This window comes from Pseudophryne corroboree, chromosome 6 (genome assembly GCF_028390025.1).
Source record: "Pseudophryne corroboree isolate aPseCor3 chromosome 6, aPseCor3.hap2, whole genome shotgun sequence".
Lineage (NCBI taxonomy): Eukaryota > Metazoa > Chordata > Amphibia > Anura > Myobatrachidae > Pseudophryne > Pseudophryne corroboree.
In genome coordinates this window covers 431,899,656-431,920,056 of record NC_086449.1, presented here as the reverse complement: position 1 = coordinate 431,920,056, position 20,401 = coordinate 431,899,656, and the positions used below count along the sequence as shown (strand labels likewise).

General features: G+C 43.8%; 1 protein-coding gene across 2 annotated transcripts in view; it reads left to right on the top strand.

Annotated features, from left to right (window-relative positions):
• The window catches only part of COG5 (component of oligomeric golgi complex 5), an 866,036-nt gene that overhangs the window by 618,003 nt on the left and 227,632 nt on the right, over positions 1 to 20,401 (top strand). Inside the window, exon 16 of one of the 2 annotated variants that reach the window (XM_063927059.1) lies at positions 16,080 to 16,166. The exons of the other annotated variant lie outside the window; for it this stretch is intronic. Coding sequence (XP_063783129.1) covers positions 16,080 to 16,166 — 87 coding nt within the window. The remainder of the gene's footprint in view (positions 1 to 16,079; positions 16,167 to 20,401) is intronic. 2 annotated transcript variants of the gene reach the window in all.

Below are 20,401 nucleotides of genomic sequence, written 5' to 3'. Positions count from 1 at the left end.
GTAAGATAAGGGCGTATTTTGGATATGTTTCTTAGATGCATGTAACATGATCTTGAGACAGATTGAATGTGGGTAACAAAGGACAGTTCAGAGTCAAGAATGACACCTAGGCAGCGAGCTTGTGGGGTAGGGGTGATTGCCGAGTTCTCAACAGTGATAGATATATCAGGTTGGAAACTACTATTGGCAGGTGGAAATATAATTAATTCTGTTTTGGAAATATTAAGTTTGAGGTGGCGAGATGTCATCCAAGATGAAATGGCAGAAAGGCATTCAGTGACACGGCCCAATACAGATGGTGACAAATCAGTGGAGGATAGGTAGATTTGAGTATCATCTGCATACAGATGGTACTGAAATCCGAAAGAGTTGATTAGTTTGCCAAGAGATGTGGTATAGATAGAGAAAAGCAGAGGACCTAGGACTGAGCCTTGCGGTACTCCAACTGAGAGAGGTAGCGAAGGAGAGGTGGAATCAGAGAAACGAACACTGAAGGAGCGATTAGATAGGTAGGATGAGAACCAAGAAAGGGCTGTGTCCTGAATACCTAGGGATTGTAGTGTTTGTATGAGAAGAGAGTGGTCAACAGTGTCAAAAGCAGCAGAGAGATCAAGGAGAATAAGTAGAGAGAAATGTCCTTTAGATTTAGCAGTGACCAAATCATTCACTACCTTAGTCAGTGCTGTCTCTGTGGAGTGTTGGGCACGAAATCCTGACTGAAGTGGGTCCAGTAGGCTGTGTGAGTTAAGAAAGTGTGTGAGGCGAGTGTAGGCAAGTCTCTCCAGTAGCTTGGAGGGGCATGGGAGCTGAGAGATGGGACGGTAGTTAGAGAGAGTGTTCGGGTCAGAGTTTTGTTTTTTCAGAATGGGAGTAATCACTGCATGCTTGTATAGAGAAGGAAAGATACCAGTAGACAGGGAGAGATTACAGATTTTTGTTAAGGTTGGGATGAGCACAGTAGACAGAGCTTTACTAATTTGTGAGGGTATAGAGTCAAGGGGAGAGGTATTAGAGTAGGCAGATGAAAAGAGTGCAGATACTTCATCTTCATTTGTAGGATCAAAGGAAGAGAAGGTGTTAGAGGGTTCAGGTAGGGAATTGAGCAGGTCACTTGCTGTGGAAGAGCATACCATTTCATTTCGGATCTTGTCAATCTTGTCCTTGAAATAGGAAGCAAGATCTTGCGCACTGACAGTGGCTGGTGGGTTAGGTGAGGGAGGGACAAGAAGTGATTTAAATGTATTAAAAAGTCGCTTGGGGTTAGAGGCTTGAGCAGAGATGAGAGATTGAAAATATGTTTGTTTGGCAGTGTCCAGAGCAGTACGATAAGAGTGGTAGGTGGTCTTATATGTGACAAAGTCACTTGAACTACGAGATTTACGCCACTGGCGTTCAACTTTTCGTGAGAGTTTTTGTAAGTGTCTAGTGTATTTAGAGTGCCACGGTTGACATCTAAGTCTACGTGGAGTGTGATGGGTAGCTGGAGCCACTTCATCAAGTGCTGTTACTAGAGTTTGGTTAAGGTGTGACGCAGCAGTCTCTGGAGAGGTGAATGTAGAAATTGGTGAAAGTAGTGGTTGCAGAGAGGTAGATAGTTGTTGAAAATTAATAGCGTTAATATTTCTGCGGGTAAGAGGTGTCCTTGTAGACTTTAGGGACATGGAGTTTGAAGTAATGGAGGAGAGCATGCATGTGATAAGGTTGTGATCTGAGAGAGGGAAAGGAGTGTTAGTGAGTTCAGAAACAGAGCATAGTCTGGTGAATACAAGATCAAGGCAGTGGCCCTCCTGATGAGTAGGGGAGTCAGTCCATTGGGAGAGGCCAAGAGAGGAGGTTAGAGAGAGTAGTTTAGAGGCATGGGGAGATTGTGGACTGTCAATAGAAAGATTGAAATCACCCATAATGATGGTGGAGATGTCAGAGGATAGAAAGTGAGGGAGCCATGCAGAAAAATCTTCCAGAAACTCTTTGGGTTGCCCAGGTGGGCGATAGATAGCTGCAACACGCAGAGAGAAAGGGGTGAAAATCCTAATAGAGTGTACTTCAAAGGATGTAAATGTGAGTGAGGGAACAGGTGGTAAAACGATGTGCGTGTAAGATTTGGACAGTAATATTCCAACACCCCCTCCTTTGATGTTACCAGGCCTGGGGGTGTGTGTGAAGTGGAGGCCACCATGTGACAGTGCTGCAGGGGAGGCAGTGTCTGATTGTGTGAGCCAGGTTTCTGTTATAGCCAGCATACTGAATTTGTTTGCTATGAAAAGGTCATGAATAGCTGTTAATTTGTTGCAAACAGAGCGTGCATTCCATAAAGCACATTTTAGTGACTTGGATGTAGATGGGAGACAAGTGATGTTGATAAGGTTTGTTGATTTTCTATTCCGTTGTGAATCAGCTGAATGTGAGCATGGTATGTGGATGGGACCTGGATTTGGGGATATGTCACCAGCTAGTAGAAGCAGAAGAAGAGAGAGATAGGTATAGTTGGGGGAGGTGTGTGATAGTTTCTTATGGTGACAGGTAGAGGATGTGACAGTTAGTGCACATAGATAGGTTAAAAGCTCATGAGTGTTAATAAGAGGGGAGTGGATTAATGAGGCTGCAATGTGTACAGAGCGATAAATAACAGGAATAGTGAAGGACGATGTCATTTTATAGAGGATACCATGAAGTGCTATGAGTAAAAACAGTTTGTGGAGCATGGTGTTTATAAAGAGTAAAGTATAGATAGAAAAATGCTTATGGATTGTGTGCCAGTGTTAGCTATGACATCATACAACATAAGTTCCATAAACGGAGGTTCTCATTTGTTATTACATGACGTCTGCTTATACCAGCTTGTTGAGGAATATTATTGGAAAATATGCTGTTTTTTATCCGTAAATGTTGCATCTACACACCATAAAATAGGTAACTCTGCATGTTTAGCCACAGAGGTGAGTCTGTACCCTCCTGCTATTCAGATATGTAGTGCCACTTATATGCGGTACACTTTCAGATATGTACTGCCACTTATATGCGGTACACTTTCAGATATGTACTGCCACTTATATGCGGTACACTTTCAGATATGTACTGCCACTTATATGCGGTACACTTGTCCACTATGACATTGTCCCCCTCCTTCCTTCTGAAATGTGCAGACCCCACACGGGTTGGGTAGAATATTCCGGCGGCCGGGATGCCAGCGGTCAGAATACAGGCCACGGCATCCCCTGCATATATTGTTTACAAATACATTTTGTGATCAATGGGCACGATTCAATTTGATGACAGTTGATGACACCCTGTTTAGTCCGGGAGAATGGACATTCTCTGACTTTTCACTGCGCTGTATTGAATAGCCCCGGGAGCTAATTCCCACCGCTATTCAACGGTCATCGAATTGAACCGTGCCCAATGTGTACATATAATCACAATATTACATTGCACTAATGTCCTTGTAAAATTAGTTCCGCTGAGTAATAGCAGATATCCATGTGAACAAAGGCACGGGCAAACGTTAGTGTGTGTGTGTATAAATTAAAATATAATTTGTTTTAGCAAGGATTGCTGTAGCAGTAACATAAGGCACGCACAGTCTTTTTGAGGGGTTTCTGGGGGTGCGTAGTCTCTTAAGATTGGCTTTTTTTGCTTACTACGCATAGAACCACCCACCCTGATAGATGCCCGTACCACTGCTGTCAGCAGCACGAGTATGTACAGGGTGCTAGGGGCAGTGGCGTAACTAGGCATTTTAGCGCTGTGTGCAAGAAACGGCAGTGGCGCCCCCCCATGTAAGATAGGGGCAGTGTGCGCCGTAGGCGCGTCAAAAATTTATAGGGGCGTGGCCACACGGGGAAGGGGCGTGGCCACAAAATAATAGCAATTCATACTACGGTGCACAGTAGTCTACATTATTCAAATTACGCTGCACAGTAGCGCCACTACACCAGGTAGAGCCCCTTTTATACATTACAGCAGACAGCATCCCCCTTTTTACACATTACAGCAGACAGTCTCCCTTTTAACACATTGCGGCAGACAGCGTCCCCTTTTTTACACATTACAGCAGACAGCGTCCCCTTTTTTAACATTACGGCAGACAGCGTCCCCTTTTTTACACATTACGGCAGACAGCGTCCCCGTTTTTACACATTACGGCAGCCAGTCCCACTTTTTACACATTGCGGCAGCCAGTCCCCCTTTTTACACATTGCGGCAGCCAGTCCCCATTTTACACATTGCGGCAGCCAGGCCCCCTTTTTACACATTGCGGCAGCCAGTCCCCCATTTTACACATTGCGGCAGCCAGTCCCCATTTTACACATTGCGGCAGCCAGGCCCCCTTTTTACACATTGCGGCAGCCAGTCCCCCTTTTTACACATTGCGGCAGCCAGGCCCCCTTTTTACACATTGCGGCAGCCAGTCCCCCTTTTTACACATTGCGGCAGCCAGTCCCCCTTTTTACACATTGCGGCAGCCAGTCCCCCTTTTTACACATTGCGGCAGACGGTGTCCCCCTGAAAGTGAGAGAGAGAGAAAGAGAGATACATACTTACCATGTCAGGCTCCTCATGCAGCTCCCATTTGGAGGATACAGGGGTGCCTCCAGGTAAACTAGCTCTCAATCTGGATATGTTTTGTATGTGCCATTATCATGTGGCCATACATTAAGCAATTGTATGACCCATAGTGGATGTTATTATTATTATTATTATTATTATTATTATGCTGTGTATGGGTTTGGGGAGTGGTACCCCCCGGGTCTGGTGGGGCTGGGCCACCTTGGGGTAGCACGCCATATTATTTATTTAGCACTTATGTAACACTCCTATTTTTTCACTAATATTACCCTTTTGAGTATTTTATTAACACCCTTATTTTTGTAGCACTTTCTAACCCACAAGCTTCTGCTTCTTTCTTAACACATATTAACACTTTAGTATTTCAATGGTGTGCTGCCCTAGGGTGGTCGGCCTGAGCCGACTTTGTGGGGTCCAAGCCCTGGACTTATGCTTAGTTAGGGACCTCCAGTAATAGAGCAGCCGTGAAGTGGCCTGGAGGCTTATCATATCTTTTGCAAAACATATGTAACGAAGAGCTCTAAATTTTCTATTATTACATAGTGTATATAGTTCTTCTTACTAACAGCCAGCAGAGTGCGTGGGAAAAATCCCTTTTGTATTTCTTGTCCAAAGGAGGCTCATTCAGCTGCTATATTACATTTATATATTATTGCCATTACTGTGTCACATTGGTACATATATATACAGGTGACTTACCTGAGGTATTTTGCCAGAGCTGGTCTGCATCTTGTAATGGTACCAGCTGTGTGGCAGTATTAATGTGTATACAAAACTAAGACTTTTGCTGTCTGCACTAATAATAATATACTGCACATCTGTGTGTATGTAGTAAATAAAACATTGGGGATTTGGTCATATTTTGATCAAAATATTTCAGATTGTAGCCCATCATCAAGGGAGCCCAATTTCCTGCAAGTTTCTGTTCTACACTAGCGTATATGCCCAGCACACCATTACATTGCAGTTACATGTACTCCCCTCCCAGATCTTCCTTTTTACACATTGCGGCAGCCAGTCCCCATTTTACACATTGCGGCAGCCAGCCCCCTTTTTACACATTGCGGCAGCTAGGCCCCCTTTTTACACATTGCGACAGCCAGTCCCCCTTTTTACACATTGTGGCAGCCAGTCCCCCTTTTTACCTTTTTACACATTGCGGCAGACGGTGTCCCCCTGAGAGAGAGAGAGAGAGAGAGAGAGAGAGAGAAAGAGAGAGAAAGAGAAAGAGAGATACATACTTACCATGTCAGGCTCCTCATGCAGCTCCCTCGGTGCAGGCAGGTGAGAAGGAGGAGGAGGGAGGGGGAGCAGGGAGCGGCAGCAGCGCTATGTCATTGGTAGTAAGCGCCGCTGCAGCATCCCCCTCTCCTTCCGTATTGGCTGCCCAGCGCTGCTGTGGATGCTGGGATAGAGGAACCGCATCCCAGCATCCACAGCAGCGCCGGGCAGCCAATACGGAAGGAGAGGGGGATGCTGCAGCGGCGCTTACTACCAATGAAATAGCGCTGCTGCGGCTCCCTGCTCCCCCTCCCTCCTCCTCCTTCTCACCTGCCCGGCGCTGCAGACTTCTCCCTCCACAGCGCGGCGCACGGCGCACACAGCAGAGGCGGCATGTAATGAGTCAATTTGACTCATTACATGCCGCTGGCCGTGCGCCCTCAGGGCAACTGTGCTGTGTGCCAAGCCCACTTGGCACACACGTAGTTACGGCCCTGGCTAGGGGGGCATGACATAGCTGGGGAAGTCAGTGGGTCTAAATGTGTAAGTGGACGTTTGGAGTAGGATGGCAGCTTACGCCAAAGGAGGCTCATTCAGCTGCTATTACATTTATATATTATTGCCATTACTGTGTCACATTGGTACATATTTATACAGGTGACTTACCTGAGGTATTTTGCCAGAGCGGGTCTGCATCTTGTAATGGTACCAGCTGTGTGGCAGTATTAATGTGTATACAAAACTAAGACTTTTGCTGTCTGCACTAATAATAATATACTGCACATCTGTGTGTTTGTAGTAAATAAAACATTGGGGATTTGGTCATATTTTGATCAAAATATTTCAGCTTGCAGCCCATCATCAAGGGATCCCAATTTCCTGCAAGTTTCTGTTCTACACTAGCGAATATGCCCAGCACACTATTACATTGCAGTTACATGTACTCCCCTCCCAGATACAGAGGGGAGCATCTATACAGGGTTGGCTAGTGAGCCGCACCCAGTTAGGCCTTTTATAGCCGTGACTGAAAGCTGCCATGATAGCACTAGGCCTGTGCTTGGTTATACCAATTGTGTGCATAGTACCAGCTGCATGGCAGTATTAATGCCATATATGTACAGATGTGTCCTGTTGTGGCGCTGCTGACTATAGCAACACTCTGTAGCTGGATCGTGATGCAAACGCATTTTTGTATGCCGCAAGTGTTTGCATCGCAGCCGGTCCCTTTGAAGTAAATGGGAGTCGGGCACATGCACGTGCCGGCTCCTATTCAAGTCTGTAGCATAGTGGAAGCATGTGATCACATGCGCCCCGCTATGCTGCGCTGTCCCAAGGATAGCAGGACACATCTGTATACAAAAAAATATTTTGCTGTCGGTGCTACCTATAATATACTGCAAATCTGTGTGCATGTATAAAATAAAACAGAGGGTATTTTGTCATATTTTGATCAAAACATTTAAGCTTGCAGCCCAACGTCAAGGGACCCCAATTTTCTGCAAGGCCCTACCCTAGCTTATATGTCCAGCCTACCACTATATTGCAGTAGGCAGATCTCCTGGGACGTAGCCGGGGTGGGTCAGGTGCATTTCCAGAGACGTAGCCGAGGTCAGGGCAGGCGGCAGACAGTGTATAGTGAGGGATGCACTGGAGGTTGGAACAGGCAGCTGATGCAACAGGAACAAGATGTTTTAAGGATTGCAGATGTTTCTATTTCACGCTAGTGCATGTCTAGGGCATAATATCTGATTGCATTGGCACATTATGGTACGTTTCTCTCCATACAGGGCATACAAATTGAATGTTGTCAAATAGCCCCTGGTCCATGGCAGGAATTGGTTGTGTGAAAATTTCACTGTGGGGCACAGGAATGTTCTGTTTATCTAGATCCATGGCGTTCTTGAGCACTGTGAGTGGGGATGCTGTTTTTCCACTCTCTACCTCTTCCCAGTTAATAGAAGAGAAGAAGGGGTGTTCTCGCACGTTGCCATTTACCCCAAGCCGGAGGAACTGGTCCTTACACAGGAGGTTGGATAAAAAGTCCTTTGTTACTCCAGTAAGGCCTTCGTATGATGGTTCCTCTGCAATGATCATTGCTGCTATCTCTGACACGGATTCTCCAGGGAAAGGCTCCGATCCTGTAGCGAGCATATATAATATAACCCCTAATGCGAACCAGTCCACAGCTGCACTGTATGGCTGGCGGGTTATCATTTCTGGAGCAAAATAGCCAGGTGTCCCGCAAATGCCTGCATTATCAATTACTCCATACACATTCATTAGGGCTAGACCAAAGTCTGTGATCTTCACATGGCCGTCTGCAGTCAGCAGAACATTTTCCAGTTTGATGTCTCTGTGAATTATTCCTTTTGAATGCATGAACTGTAATCCACAAACCAATTCCGCCGCTATAAATGTTATTGTGGGAAGGTCCATCTCTGATGTCTCAAAATCGAACAGATCTCCTCCACTAGCCAGTTCCATTACACAGTATAGATAACGATTTGTTTGGAAGACTGCATATCCATGAGTAAGGAAATTGCTCTGATGTGCCAGCTGAAGGACCCGAAACTCGACCAAGCTGCCCTCGTTCTCTATTAGGGCTGTCTTCTTTAAGATCTTAATTGCCACTCTTTCCCTGCGAAGAGCGTCTGTTGCCAGCAGCACTTTTCCGTAGCCTCCCTCTCCAAGTATTGAGTGGAAAGTGAATTTGTCCACTGTTAAGGGGGCAGTATCGGTGTTTTGTTGGCTGGTGGGCGTAGCGCCTGGTCGGTCTCTTCTAAATGCTGTTATGAATTGATCTTTTTTATTTTTTAGAAATGCTGCAATTCTGTCCCAGTTTCTTCGTGATCCCTTCCTAGTGATCTTTTTAGCTGAAAGGGAAACCGGGCCTGCCATATGGCTGCACCCTTCCCCTGGATCTTCAGTAATGTCAGCGTTTCTCCTGTCACGCCAAAATCTGGGACATCGGTTACATGCTTTTATGAATTGATCCTGTTTCTTTTCCAGAAATGCTGCCAACATGTTCCATCCTCTCTGTAATCGTGCAACAAATCTCCTCACCTTTCTGGCTGCTGAGTTGGTCCGGCCTGCCTGCTTTCCTCTTCGGTTCTGTTTTCCTCTGCACTTCTTTCTTTTCTGCCTCTTGTCTCTGGATCTCCATGCTTTTTCTCGTATTTTTTTTCTCCTATTCGTTCCCATGTTTTGTCATCCGACAGGAACAGGGCCCTTTAGAGAATATAACGCAAGATGTGTCTTCAGTCTAGAACGTCTGAAGACTGGTTCTCAGGGGCTTCAGCAGCTGTAGAAGTAGCTGCATGATGTCAGCAGTGACTGTGATGTCAGCAGTGACTGTGATGTCACAATTGTGCAGCTGAGCCTAGTCCTAAACATCATCTACATTTTATGGCAGTTGATGTATAAGAAAGTTTCTTTCTGTCCAAACTTTAAATTGTGTAAGATATGTAGAAAGTGTCTTAATTCTACCTATATAAAATGTACCGGCCCATATTATGACATCAAAATTTATATTTTATAAGAAATATGACATTTGTGAGGAGGGATTAGACTGTATTGCGGTCATTTCAGACCAGAGAAGCATGTAACACAGTCTAATTATTGGAGAATCTACGTGTTTATACCACGTATACCCATTATCCCCAACAATTTCCCTTTTCAATTCAAGCACCTCAAAAATAATTGATAATAATGATAGCTATTTTTTTTACTAAGTGACTTAGGGGCAGATTTATTAAGCTCAGTGAACTGATAAAGTGGAAGGTGATAAAGGACCAGCCAATCAGATCATTAATGCCATGTCACAGGCTGGGTTTGAAAAATGACAGTTAGGAGCTGACTGGCTGGTCCATTATCACCTTCCACTTTATCACTTTACCGAGCTTAATAAATCTGCCCCTTAATCTCAACTGGTGGCAGGAGTATTACCATGCAATCACTTCTATTTCCCCATTGCAACCATTATTAAGAACAATCACATTTAAGGTGGTTTCCAATTATTTGTAGGCATGTGTAACTGTATGAAAGAGCCAAGAGATGGTGAAGAGCATTAGCATCAGTACAGAGTTTGTTTTGCGAAGGGAGAGATTGTGTGTGTCATGTGTCAGCAAAACGTTGACTAGAATAATAATACATCTAGTAACTGTGCTGCCCTTTGCCTCGTCTTTTCTGCAGACTGATTAGCTAAAGGGCCTGAGTCATACCTGATTGATGCTGTGTGTTGTCGCACAGTGGGCGATAAGGTCCTAACTGCACATACTATGCACTGCAATGCGCACGCGCGTCAGACAACAACAAAAGGGCATCGCCGGTCAGCGTCAGGATGGTGCGAAAAATCTAATCGCACAGGTGTTCACAAGGTGAGTGACAGGAGGAGGCCATTTGTGGGTGGTAACTGAGCATTTATGGGGAGTGTCCTGAAAAACACAGGCGTGCCCAAGCGTTTTTAGGGAGGGTGTCTGACGTCAGCTCCGGCCCCGATCAGCCTGTTCTCATTGCACTGGAGGAGTAAGTCCTGGGCTGCATAGAGACTGCACACAGGGGATGTTTGCAGCTTGGCGTACACATGGGATCGCACACTTGCACAGCGAATTTACACTCGCCCTGGAGGCGGCGACTATCTGAACGCAGGACAGCAAAGTGATCAGCCCAGCGATCAGATCTGAATTCCCCCCCATAGAGTATAGATGGTATCTATCACTTTGTATCCATTGGTATAGTCCTCTGAGAAAGTCTGCTGACGGTGGCTTGGAATACTCTGAGTTTCCTGATATGTTCTGTTAATAGCTGAGTAAGGTATTATCCACCTACTAACAGAGGCATTCTGTGCCATGTTATATCAGATTGATTTCGCTTGTGTGGTCAAAATGAAATGAAACCATCTCTGCCACTAGCAGTAATCACCCTATAGTGAGTATATATCAGAACTGGTGATAGCACAGGATATAGGTATTGTGATTCAGGTCACTAATGGCCTGTTGCACCAATTTAACACTCTCAATAAAATATAATGTTAGATCAAATATTACCAACCAGTCATCTGTGGGCCACAATAGGTTTATGATTTCATGTGTCTCCTAATAGTAATATACAGGGCCGGTTCTAGCCCTATTTGCGCCCCGGGCGGGAAATAGGGGTGTGGCTTCGTACAGGGGGCATGGTCAGTTACGCCCCCTGTACAGTAGAGTAGCGCCACTGAAATGCTGAGCGGTGCGCGATGACATCATCGCGCACCACACAGCAAAGGTCACCCCCACGAAGGGAAACTAGACGCGTAGCGTCTAGTTCCCCTCACATGGGGACACAGCAGAGGGACACAGCGGGCAGCAAGGGGTACAGCAGTAGCGGATCTTGCCATGGTGCGGTGCTCTCCGGAAGGCGCCGGCGCCCTCCGGAAGGCGGCGCCCCGGGCAAAAGTCCTGCTTGCCCGTGGCAAGATCCGCTACTGGTAATATATAACATATGCAGACCAACTTTGCATGCCCATATAAGTTACAGTAGCTGGTAACTTAATATTGAAACCCCATTTAGTTGTTGTAGTACTGGTTATAAAAAGAATTTCAGTTGGGTACAGGTATAGATTTAAGAGCAGTGTAATGTAACACAACTATAATAATTGATACATTTATTATATCTGTCTTATTAAACATCCAGTGTCAAGTAAACATTTCTTATTTATTTCTTAGAACTTGTATGAGAACACTGATTATAGAGAGTAAGATATAAATGTAATCTCAGGAACAGTGTGATATGATACAAATGTAGCACTAGATTACTCAGGTATCAATTTCCATCAGTATAACATTATATCTAAGCACAGGATTGTGTGCCAGTGTTAGCTATGACATCATACTACATAAGTTTCATAAACGGAGGTTCTCATTTGTTATTACATGACGTCTGCTTATACCAGCTTGTTGAGGAATATTATTGGAAAATATGCTGTTTTTTATCCGTAAATGTTGCATCTACACACCATAAAATAGGTAACTCTGCATGTTTAGCCACAGAGGTGAGTCTGTACCCTCCTGCTATTCAGATATGTAGTGCCACTTGTATGCGGTACACTTTCAGATATGTACTGCCACTTATATGCGGTACACTTTCAGATATGTACTGCCACTTATATGCGGTACACTTTCAGATATGTACTGCCACTTATATGCGGTACACTTGTCCACTATGACATTGTCCCCCTCCTTCCTTCTGAAATGTGCAGACCCCACACGGGTTGGGTAGAATATTCCGGCGGCCGGGGTGCCAGCGGTCAGAATACAGGCCACGGCATCCCCTGCATATATTGTTTACAAATAAATTTTTTGATCAATGGGCACGATTCAATTTGATGACAGTTGATGACACCCTGTTTAGTCCGGGAGAATGGACATTCTCTGACTTTTCACTGCGCTGTATTGAATAGCCCCGGGAGCTAATTCCCACCGCTATTCAACTGTCATCGAATTGAACCGTGCCCAATGTGTACATATAATCACAATATTACATTGCACTAATGTCCTTGTAAAATTAGTTCCGCTGAGTAATAGCAGATATCCATGTGAACAAAGGCACGGGCAAACGTTAGTGTGTGTGTGTATAAATTAAAATATAATTTGTTTTAGCAAGGATTGCTGTAGCAGTAACATAAGGCACGCACAGTCTTTTTGAGGGGTTTCTGGGGGTGCGTAGTCTCTTAAGATTGTCTTTTTTTGCTTACTACGCATAGAACCACCCACCCTGATAGATGCCCGTACCACTGCTGTCAGCAGCACGAGTATGTACAGGGTGCTAGGGGCAGTGGCGTAACTAGGCATTTTAGCGCTGTGTGCAAGAAACGGCAGTGGCGCCCCCCATGTAAGATAGGGGCAGTGCGCGGCGTAGGCGCGTCAAAAAATTATAGGGGCGTGGCCACACTGGGAAGGGGCGTGGCCACAAAATAATAGCAATTCATACTACGGTGCACAGTAGTCTACATTATTCAAATTACGCTGCACAGTAGCGCCACTACACCAGGTAGAGCCCCTTTTATACATTACAGCAGACAGCATCCCCCTTTTTACACATTACAGCAGACAGTCTCCCTTTTAACACATTGCGGCAGCCAGTCCCCCTTTTTACACATTGCGGCAGACAGCGTCCCCTTTTTTACACATTACAGCAGACAGCGTCCCCTTTTTTAACATTACGGCAGACAGTGTCCCCTTTTTTACACATTACGGCAGACAGCGTCCCCGTTTTTACACATTACGGCAGCCAGTCCCACTTTTTACACATTGCGGCAGCCAGTCCCCCTTTTTACACATTGCGGCAGCCAGTCCCCATTTTACACATTGCGGCAGCCAGGCCCCCTTTTTACACATTGCGGCAGCCAGTCCCCCTTTTTACACATTGCGGCAGCCAGTCCCCCATTTTACACATTGCGGCAGCCAGTCCCCATTTTACACATTGCGGCAGCCAGTCCCCATTTTACACATTGCGGCAGCCAGGCCCCCTTTTTACACATTGCGGCAGCCAGTCCCCCTTTTTACACATTGCGGCAGCCAGGCCCCCTTTTTACACATTGCGGCAGCCAGTCCCCCTTTTTACACATTGCGGCAGCCAGTCCCCCTTTTTACACATTGCGGCAGACGGTGTCCCCCTGAGAGAGAGAGAGAGAAAGAGAAAGAGAAAGAGAGATACATACTTACCATGTCAGGCTCCTCATGCAGCTCCCATTTGGAGGATACAGGGGTGCCTCCAGGTAAACTAGCTCTCAATCTGGATATGTTTTGTATGTGCCATTATCATGTGGCCATACATTAAGCAATTGTATGACCCATAGTGGATGTTATTATTATTATTATTATTATTATGATGCTGTGTATGGGTTTGGGGAGTGGTACCCCCCGGGTCTGGTGGGGCTGGGCCACCTTGGGGTAGCACGCCATATTATTTATTTAGCACTTATGTAACACTCCTATTTTTCACTAATATTACCCTTTTGAGTATTTTATTAACACCCTTATTTTTGTAGCACTTTCTAACCCATAGCTTCTGCTTCTTTCTTAACACATATTAACACTTTAGTATTTCAATGGTGTGCTGCCCTAGGGTGGTCGGCCTGAGCCGACTTTGTGGGGTCCAAGCCCTGGACTTATGCTTAGTTAGGGACCTCCAGTAATAGAGCAGCCGTGAAGTGGCCTGGAGGCTTATCATATCTTTTGCAAAACATATGTAACGAAGAGCTCTAAATTTTCTATTATTACATAGTGTATATAGTTCTTCTTACTAACAGCCAGCAGAGTGCGTGGGAAAAATCCCTTTTGTATTTCTTGTCCAAAGGAGGCTCATTCAGCTGCTATTACATTTATATATTATTGCCATTACTGTGTCACATTGGTACATATATATACAGGTGACTTACCTGAGGTATTTTGCCAGAGCTGGTCTGCATCTTGTAATGGTACCAGCTGTGTGGCAGTATTAATGTGTATACAAAACTAAGACTTTTGCTGTCTGCACTAATAATAATATACTGCACATCTGTGTGTATGTAGTAAATAAAACATTGGGGATTTGGTCATATTTTGATCAAAATATTTCAGATTGTAGCCCATCATCAAGGGAGCCCAATTTCCTGCAAGTTTCTGTTCTACACTAGCGTATATGCCCAGCACACCATTACATTGCAGTTACATGTACTCCCCTCCCAGATCTTCCTTTTTACACATTGCGGCAGCCAGTCCCCATTTTACACATTGCGGCAGCCAGTCCCCCTTTTTACACATTGCGGCAGCTAGGCCCCCTTTTTACACATTGCGACAGCCAGTCCCCCTTTTTACACATTGTGCCAGCCAGTCCCCCTTTTTACCTTTTTACACATTGCGGCAGACGGTGTCCCCCTGAGAGAGAGAAAGAGAGAGAGAAAGAGAAAGAGAGATACATACTTACCATGTCAGGCTCCTCATGCAGCTCCCTCGGTGCAGGCAGGTGAGAAGGAGGAGGAGGGAGGGGGAGCAGGGAGCGGCAGCAGCGCTATGTCATTGGTAGTAAGCGCCGCTGCAGCATCCCCCTCTCCTTCCGTATTGGCTGCCCAGCGCTGCTGTGGATGCTGGGATAGAGGAACCGCATCCCAGCATCCACAGCAGCGCCGGGCAGCCAATACGGAAGGAGAGGGGGATGCTGCAGCGGCGCTTACTACCAATGAAATAGCGCTGCTGCGGCTCCCTGCTCCCCCTCCCTCCTCCTCCTTCTCACCTGCCCGGCGCTGCAGACTTCTCCCTCCACAGCGCGGCGCACGGCGCACACAGCAGAGGCGGCATGTAATGAGTCAATTTGACTCATTACATGCCGCTGGCCGTGCGCCCTCAGGGCAACTGCGCTGTGTGCCAAGCCCACTTGGCACACACGTAGTTACGGCCCTGTTTTCCAGTGTTTTCTGAAAATGGATTCAATTTCTTTATGTTGGACACCATAATTACTAATAAAATTCCACTTCTGTAGTTGACTCTCAGTACCCTTATCCTTTCTATTATTCCCTTTTAGCAACTGTTTTCTATCAATGGATTCAACACGTACTTTAGAGGCTATAATGTCCTCCTTCTTATATCCTTTATCAAGAAACCTCTCACTCAACTCTGTAATTTGCTGGTCACATACTGTTGTTTCAGTGCAATTACGTTTCACCCTTAAAAATTGTCCATACGGTATTCCGTCTAACCAGTTTTTATGGTGTAGGCTACTCCTCTCTATGAAACAATTTGAATCTGTATCTTTTCTATATAGTTTAGTGAGAAGAGTATTATCCTTCACATAGATACATAAATCTAAAAATGTAATGGTCGTTTTACTGATTGAGAACGTAAGATTAACATTAAAATCATTCGTATTCAGATTATGACAGAATTCTTCTAGTTCCTCAGCCGTTCCGTTCCATATAAATAAAATGTCATCTATAAAACGGCGCCAGGACACCAGACCCGCCCCCAGCTGACCGTGATGCCACACCATAATGGTTTCCCAATATGCCATAAATAAATTGGCATAACTGGGGCGAATCTGGTGCCCATGGCGGTGCCGACCATTTGTATATAATAAAAACCATCAAAATAAAAATAATTATTCGTTAGGATGAATCTTATACTTTTTAAAACAAATGTCTTTATTGACACTGAGAGTTCAGATTTGTCAAGAAAGTAAGAGACTGCTTCCAAACCCTTATTCATCTCTATTATCGTATATAGTGTAGAAACGTCTGCACTTATCAAGATAAAATCCTCTCCCCATTGTATTTCCTCTAGCACCTGCAGAACATCATTAGTATCTTTAAGGAAGGAATTTGTCAGTCTCACCAAAGGTTGAAGAAAGGAGTCAACAACCGCCGACAGGTTAGAGGTAATGCTGTTTGTCCCTGCCACTATAGGCCGTCCCGGTGGATTTTGGGTATCCTTATGGATTTTCGGTAGGGTATAGAAGGTTGGTACCGTTGGGAATAAGATGTTAATGAATTCTACCTCAGATTTGGTCAAGACCCCACTTTTCAATGCCTCCTCTGTTAGGGTATTCAGTTCTTTTATTATCCTTGCTGTTGGATCTAATTTTAACTTTCTATATGTCTTACCATCCTCCAATTGTTTCATGATCCCTTCAACATAATATTCCTTATCCATTAGGACCACCCCTCCCCCTTTATCTGCTGGTTTAATTATTAAACTCTCATCATCTCTCAGTGATTTTAGTGCTGAAAACTCACTTTTTGTCAAATTACATTTAAATTTCTTTTTCTTTTTCATGAGTGCCTGTACTTCATTATTTACTAATTTTCCAAAACACTCTATATAACAACCTTTCTGGTGGGACGGATAAAAAGTCGACTTGGGTTTAAATTTAGTGGTATATATACCCCCCTCAAGTTCACATTCTTTTCCATCTTTACTTAAAAAGAACCTTTTCACTGTAAGCTTTCTGATATACTTATTGATATCGACAAAGAAATCAAAGGGGTCGACCCGGCTTGTCGGAGAGAATTTCAAGCCCTTTTTCAATACATTTTCCTCATCTTTACTCAAATGTCTTTTGCTAAGGTTAAAGATCTTTGTAGTAGAATTATTTACAGGCAAGGTTACTTTCTTAACCCTCCTTTTCTTCTTCCCTAAACCTCTCTTGCCCCTCCTTGTTTTTTTACATTTTTTCACATCTTTTACAACCTCCTCCCCCTCCTCTGGTCCTGATCTAAAAAACGAGGTGCCTGCTCTCTGTTACCATTCATATGCTCAAACCGGTTCCTCACAACAGGTATACCAAATTCCTGTTGAGATGAATAATCATTATTTTGATATCTGTTATTTGCCCAACCATCGTTTGAGCTTCTCTTCTCATGATGATAGAATCTCCCAGAATCACTTTGTTGTCTGGGTTGTCTCCCCCTCTATAATTCCTAAAACCATTGTTTCGTCTTTCCACTTGTTGCCATTCTGTCTCTATATTTCTATTTTTAAAGGGCCTCCTTGATTTTTGTATTATTTCCTCCAATCTCTCAGTTTGATTTGTTATCGCCTGCTTTTCAGACGTTATGCACTCTTTGTTTTTCTTGTCATTAAAATTATCTAGATCTCTAAAGAATTTTTTCTGTTTTCGTTCCTTGAGATCCCTAGTTTCCTTATTTAATTTCCTCATTATTTCAATCTCGGCTTCTTTAAAATCCTGAAGATTTTTAAATGGCTCTATCAAGGTTTGTAAATTATCAATCTCTTTTGTTAAAGCAGATAGATGTTTTTTTCGCTCCTTCAATATCAATTCTATAAGACGAAAAGAACATTGATCCAGGATTTTATCCCATTCCTCCTTGAAATCGCCATTCTCTTGCCCAAAGGATGGCGGTTTCAAGATCTTTAAACCTTTCGGGATGAGTTTACTAGATTCATACTTTTCTAGGGTAATAATTTCCCACCAAACGCAATTTTCTTTGAGTACCGCATTTTCTAACTTTTTCAAAACCGTGCCTAAATCTTCATCAGAAACAGTAACATCTCTTTCGTTACAAAAAAGTGTGGGCAATAATTCCCTTCTACTATCTCTAAAAGTGAACATATCGGCAGCAATTAACAGATAATGTGAAGATATAGTTAACTTGAAAAGAAATATTTCTGTATATCGCGCCAACTATGAACAGCAGCTTTAGTGCACCAAAAAGGACTCCTCACAGGTCCCTAGATAATAAACAGAACAAGATATATATATGGGCACCAATGCGCTAGTCACAAATGTTCTTATCAAAGTCCAAATATCTTACATCAAATGATGTGTCTGAAGTATTCAGTCTCTATTCCAATGTTCCTCCAAGAACAATCAGCATACCGTGTGGAAAAGGACCTTATTAGCAATATCCTCTTGTCCTCACATATGTAGCTCCACCACAGGAATAGATGTTACATCAAATGATGTGTCTGAAATATTCAGTCTCTATTCCAATGTTTCTCCAAGAACAATCAGCATCCCGTGTGGAAAAGGACCTTATTAGCAATATCCTCTTATCCTCACATATGTAGCTCCACCACAGGAATAGATGTTACCTTTAAATTTTACAAAGATAAACGAAAAATAGTGCAAGTACAGTCGTATACAAAGTTAAAATGATGTTTTAATAAATTTGCACTCACAATAAACAGAATGATAAAAAGCATGTAACCACTATTGTGGGTTAAGACATTTGCCCGGCATTCGTGCAGTTACCCTCCCAGATCTCAGATGGGATGATGCGGCTCAGCGGTCCGGATACACTGAACCCCACTCTCAGGAATCTGTCACCGCCAGGAATTGTCCTCAGAACACCAGTCACCACGCCTGAAGCTTTTCGGACCTCAGTCCTTCATCAGAGGCATGGTGGCTGGTTAAACATCTTAAATACCCTCACTAAATCAGCTCATAGATGTCAGCTGTTGCGTACATTCCCGCCACGGAGCTTCCCGCTCTCATTTCCGGCGGAAATGACGTTCACGGCACTTCCGACCGGAACCGGAAGTCACTCGCATGCGTTCCACAATGCGTTCCACTCGTTCGTTGACCGGAAGTTGAGCTCTTGCGCTCCACAGAGCGCTCCAAATAGCGGAATCGATGCAATAATATAAGTCCATCCTCTATAGCTCCATAAAATGTGCATTCAAACGTCCATTAACAAGAATAAAAGTGTCCAAAGTCCTTAGATAGAGTCCATAAAGTGCATGACGACAAGTACCCAAAAGACAAAAATTGTTAAAACAAATTAAAACAATCTCATGAATTTATAAAAACCATTTAAGCTCAAAATCTGAATTAAGACCATTAGGGATTAAAGAATTTAACTTAAAAATCCATTTCATCTCGGATTTCGCTAAATTACTTTCCACAGCTACTACTGTATTGGTCTGCCATAGTGCCTTTGTGATGTCTGTAGCTACAACTGTATTGGTCTGCAATAGTGCTTTTGTGATGTCAGTAGCTACTACTGTAATGGTTTGCCATAGTGCCTTTGTGATGTCTGTAGCTACTACTGTATTGGCTACAATAGTGCCTCTGTCATGTCCGTTATTTCCTGCTGCACAATGAAGCAAGAGCGCCTTTGTGATGTCAGTATGTATTACTGTATTGTCAAATAATACTGCCTTTGTAATGTTAAAAGTTACAATTGTAAAATCAGCAATAATGCATCTGTGATGTCATAAGTTACTTCTGTATAGTCCAGCATCATGCCTTTGTGAGGCGAGCATTTACTATGTTAAAAGCAGAAATAATGCCTTTGTAAGGTCAGTAATTACTATTGTAAAAGCAGCAGTAATGTGATGTCCGTATTTAATAACGTATAGTCAGGCCATAGTGCCTTTGTGATGTCAGTAGCTACTACTGTATTGGTCTGCTATAGTGCCTTTGTGATGTCAGTAGCTACTACTGTATTGGTCTGCTATAGTGCCTTTGTGATGTCAGTAGCTACTACTGTATTGGTCTTCCAAAGTGCCTTTGTGATGTCAGTAGCTACTACTGTATTGGTCTGCTATAGTGCCTTTGTGATGTCAGTAGCTACTACTGTATTGGTCTGCTATAGTGCCTTTGTGATGTCAGTAGCTACTACTGTATTGGTCTTCCAAAGTGCCTTTGTGATGTCAGTAGCTACTACTATATTGGTCTGCTATAGTGCCTTTGTGATGTCAGTAGCTACTATTGTATTGGTCTTCCATAATGCATTTGTGATGTCAGTAGCTACTACAGTATTGGTCTGCCATAGTGCCTTTGTGATGTCAGTAGCTACTACTGTATTTGTATGCCATAGTGCCTTTGTGATGTCAGTAGCTACTATTGTATTGGTCTTCCATAATTCCTTTGTGATGTCAGTAGCTACTACTGTCTTGGTCTGCCATAGTGCCTTTGTGATGTCAGTAGCTACTACTGTATTGGTCTGCCATAGTGCTTTTGTGATATCAGTAGCTACTACTCTATTGGTCTGCTATAGTGCTTTTGTGATGTCTGTAGCTACAACTGTATTGGTCTGTTATAGTGCGTTTGTGATGTCTGTAGCTACAACTGTATTGGTCTGCAATAGTGCTTTTGTGATGTCAGTAGCTACTACTGTAATGGTTTGCCATAGTGCCTT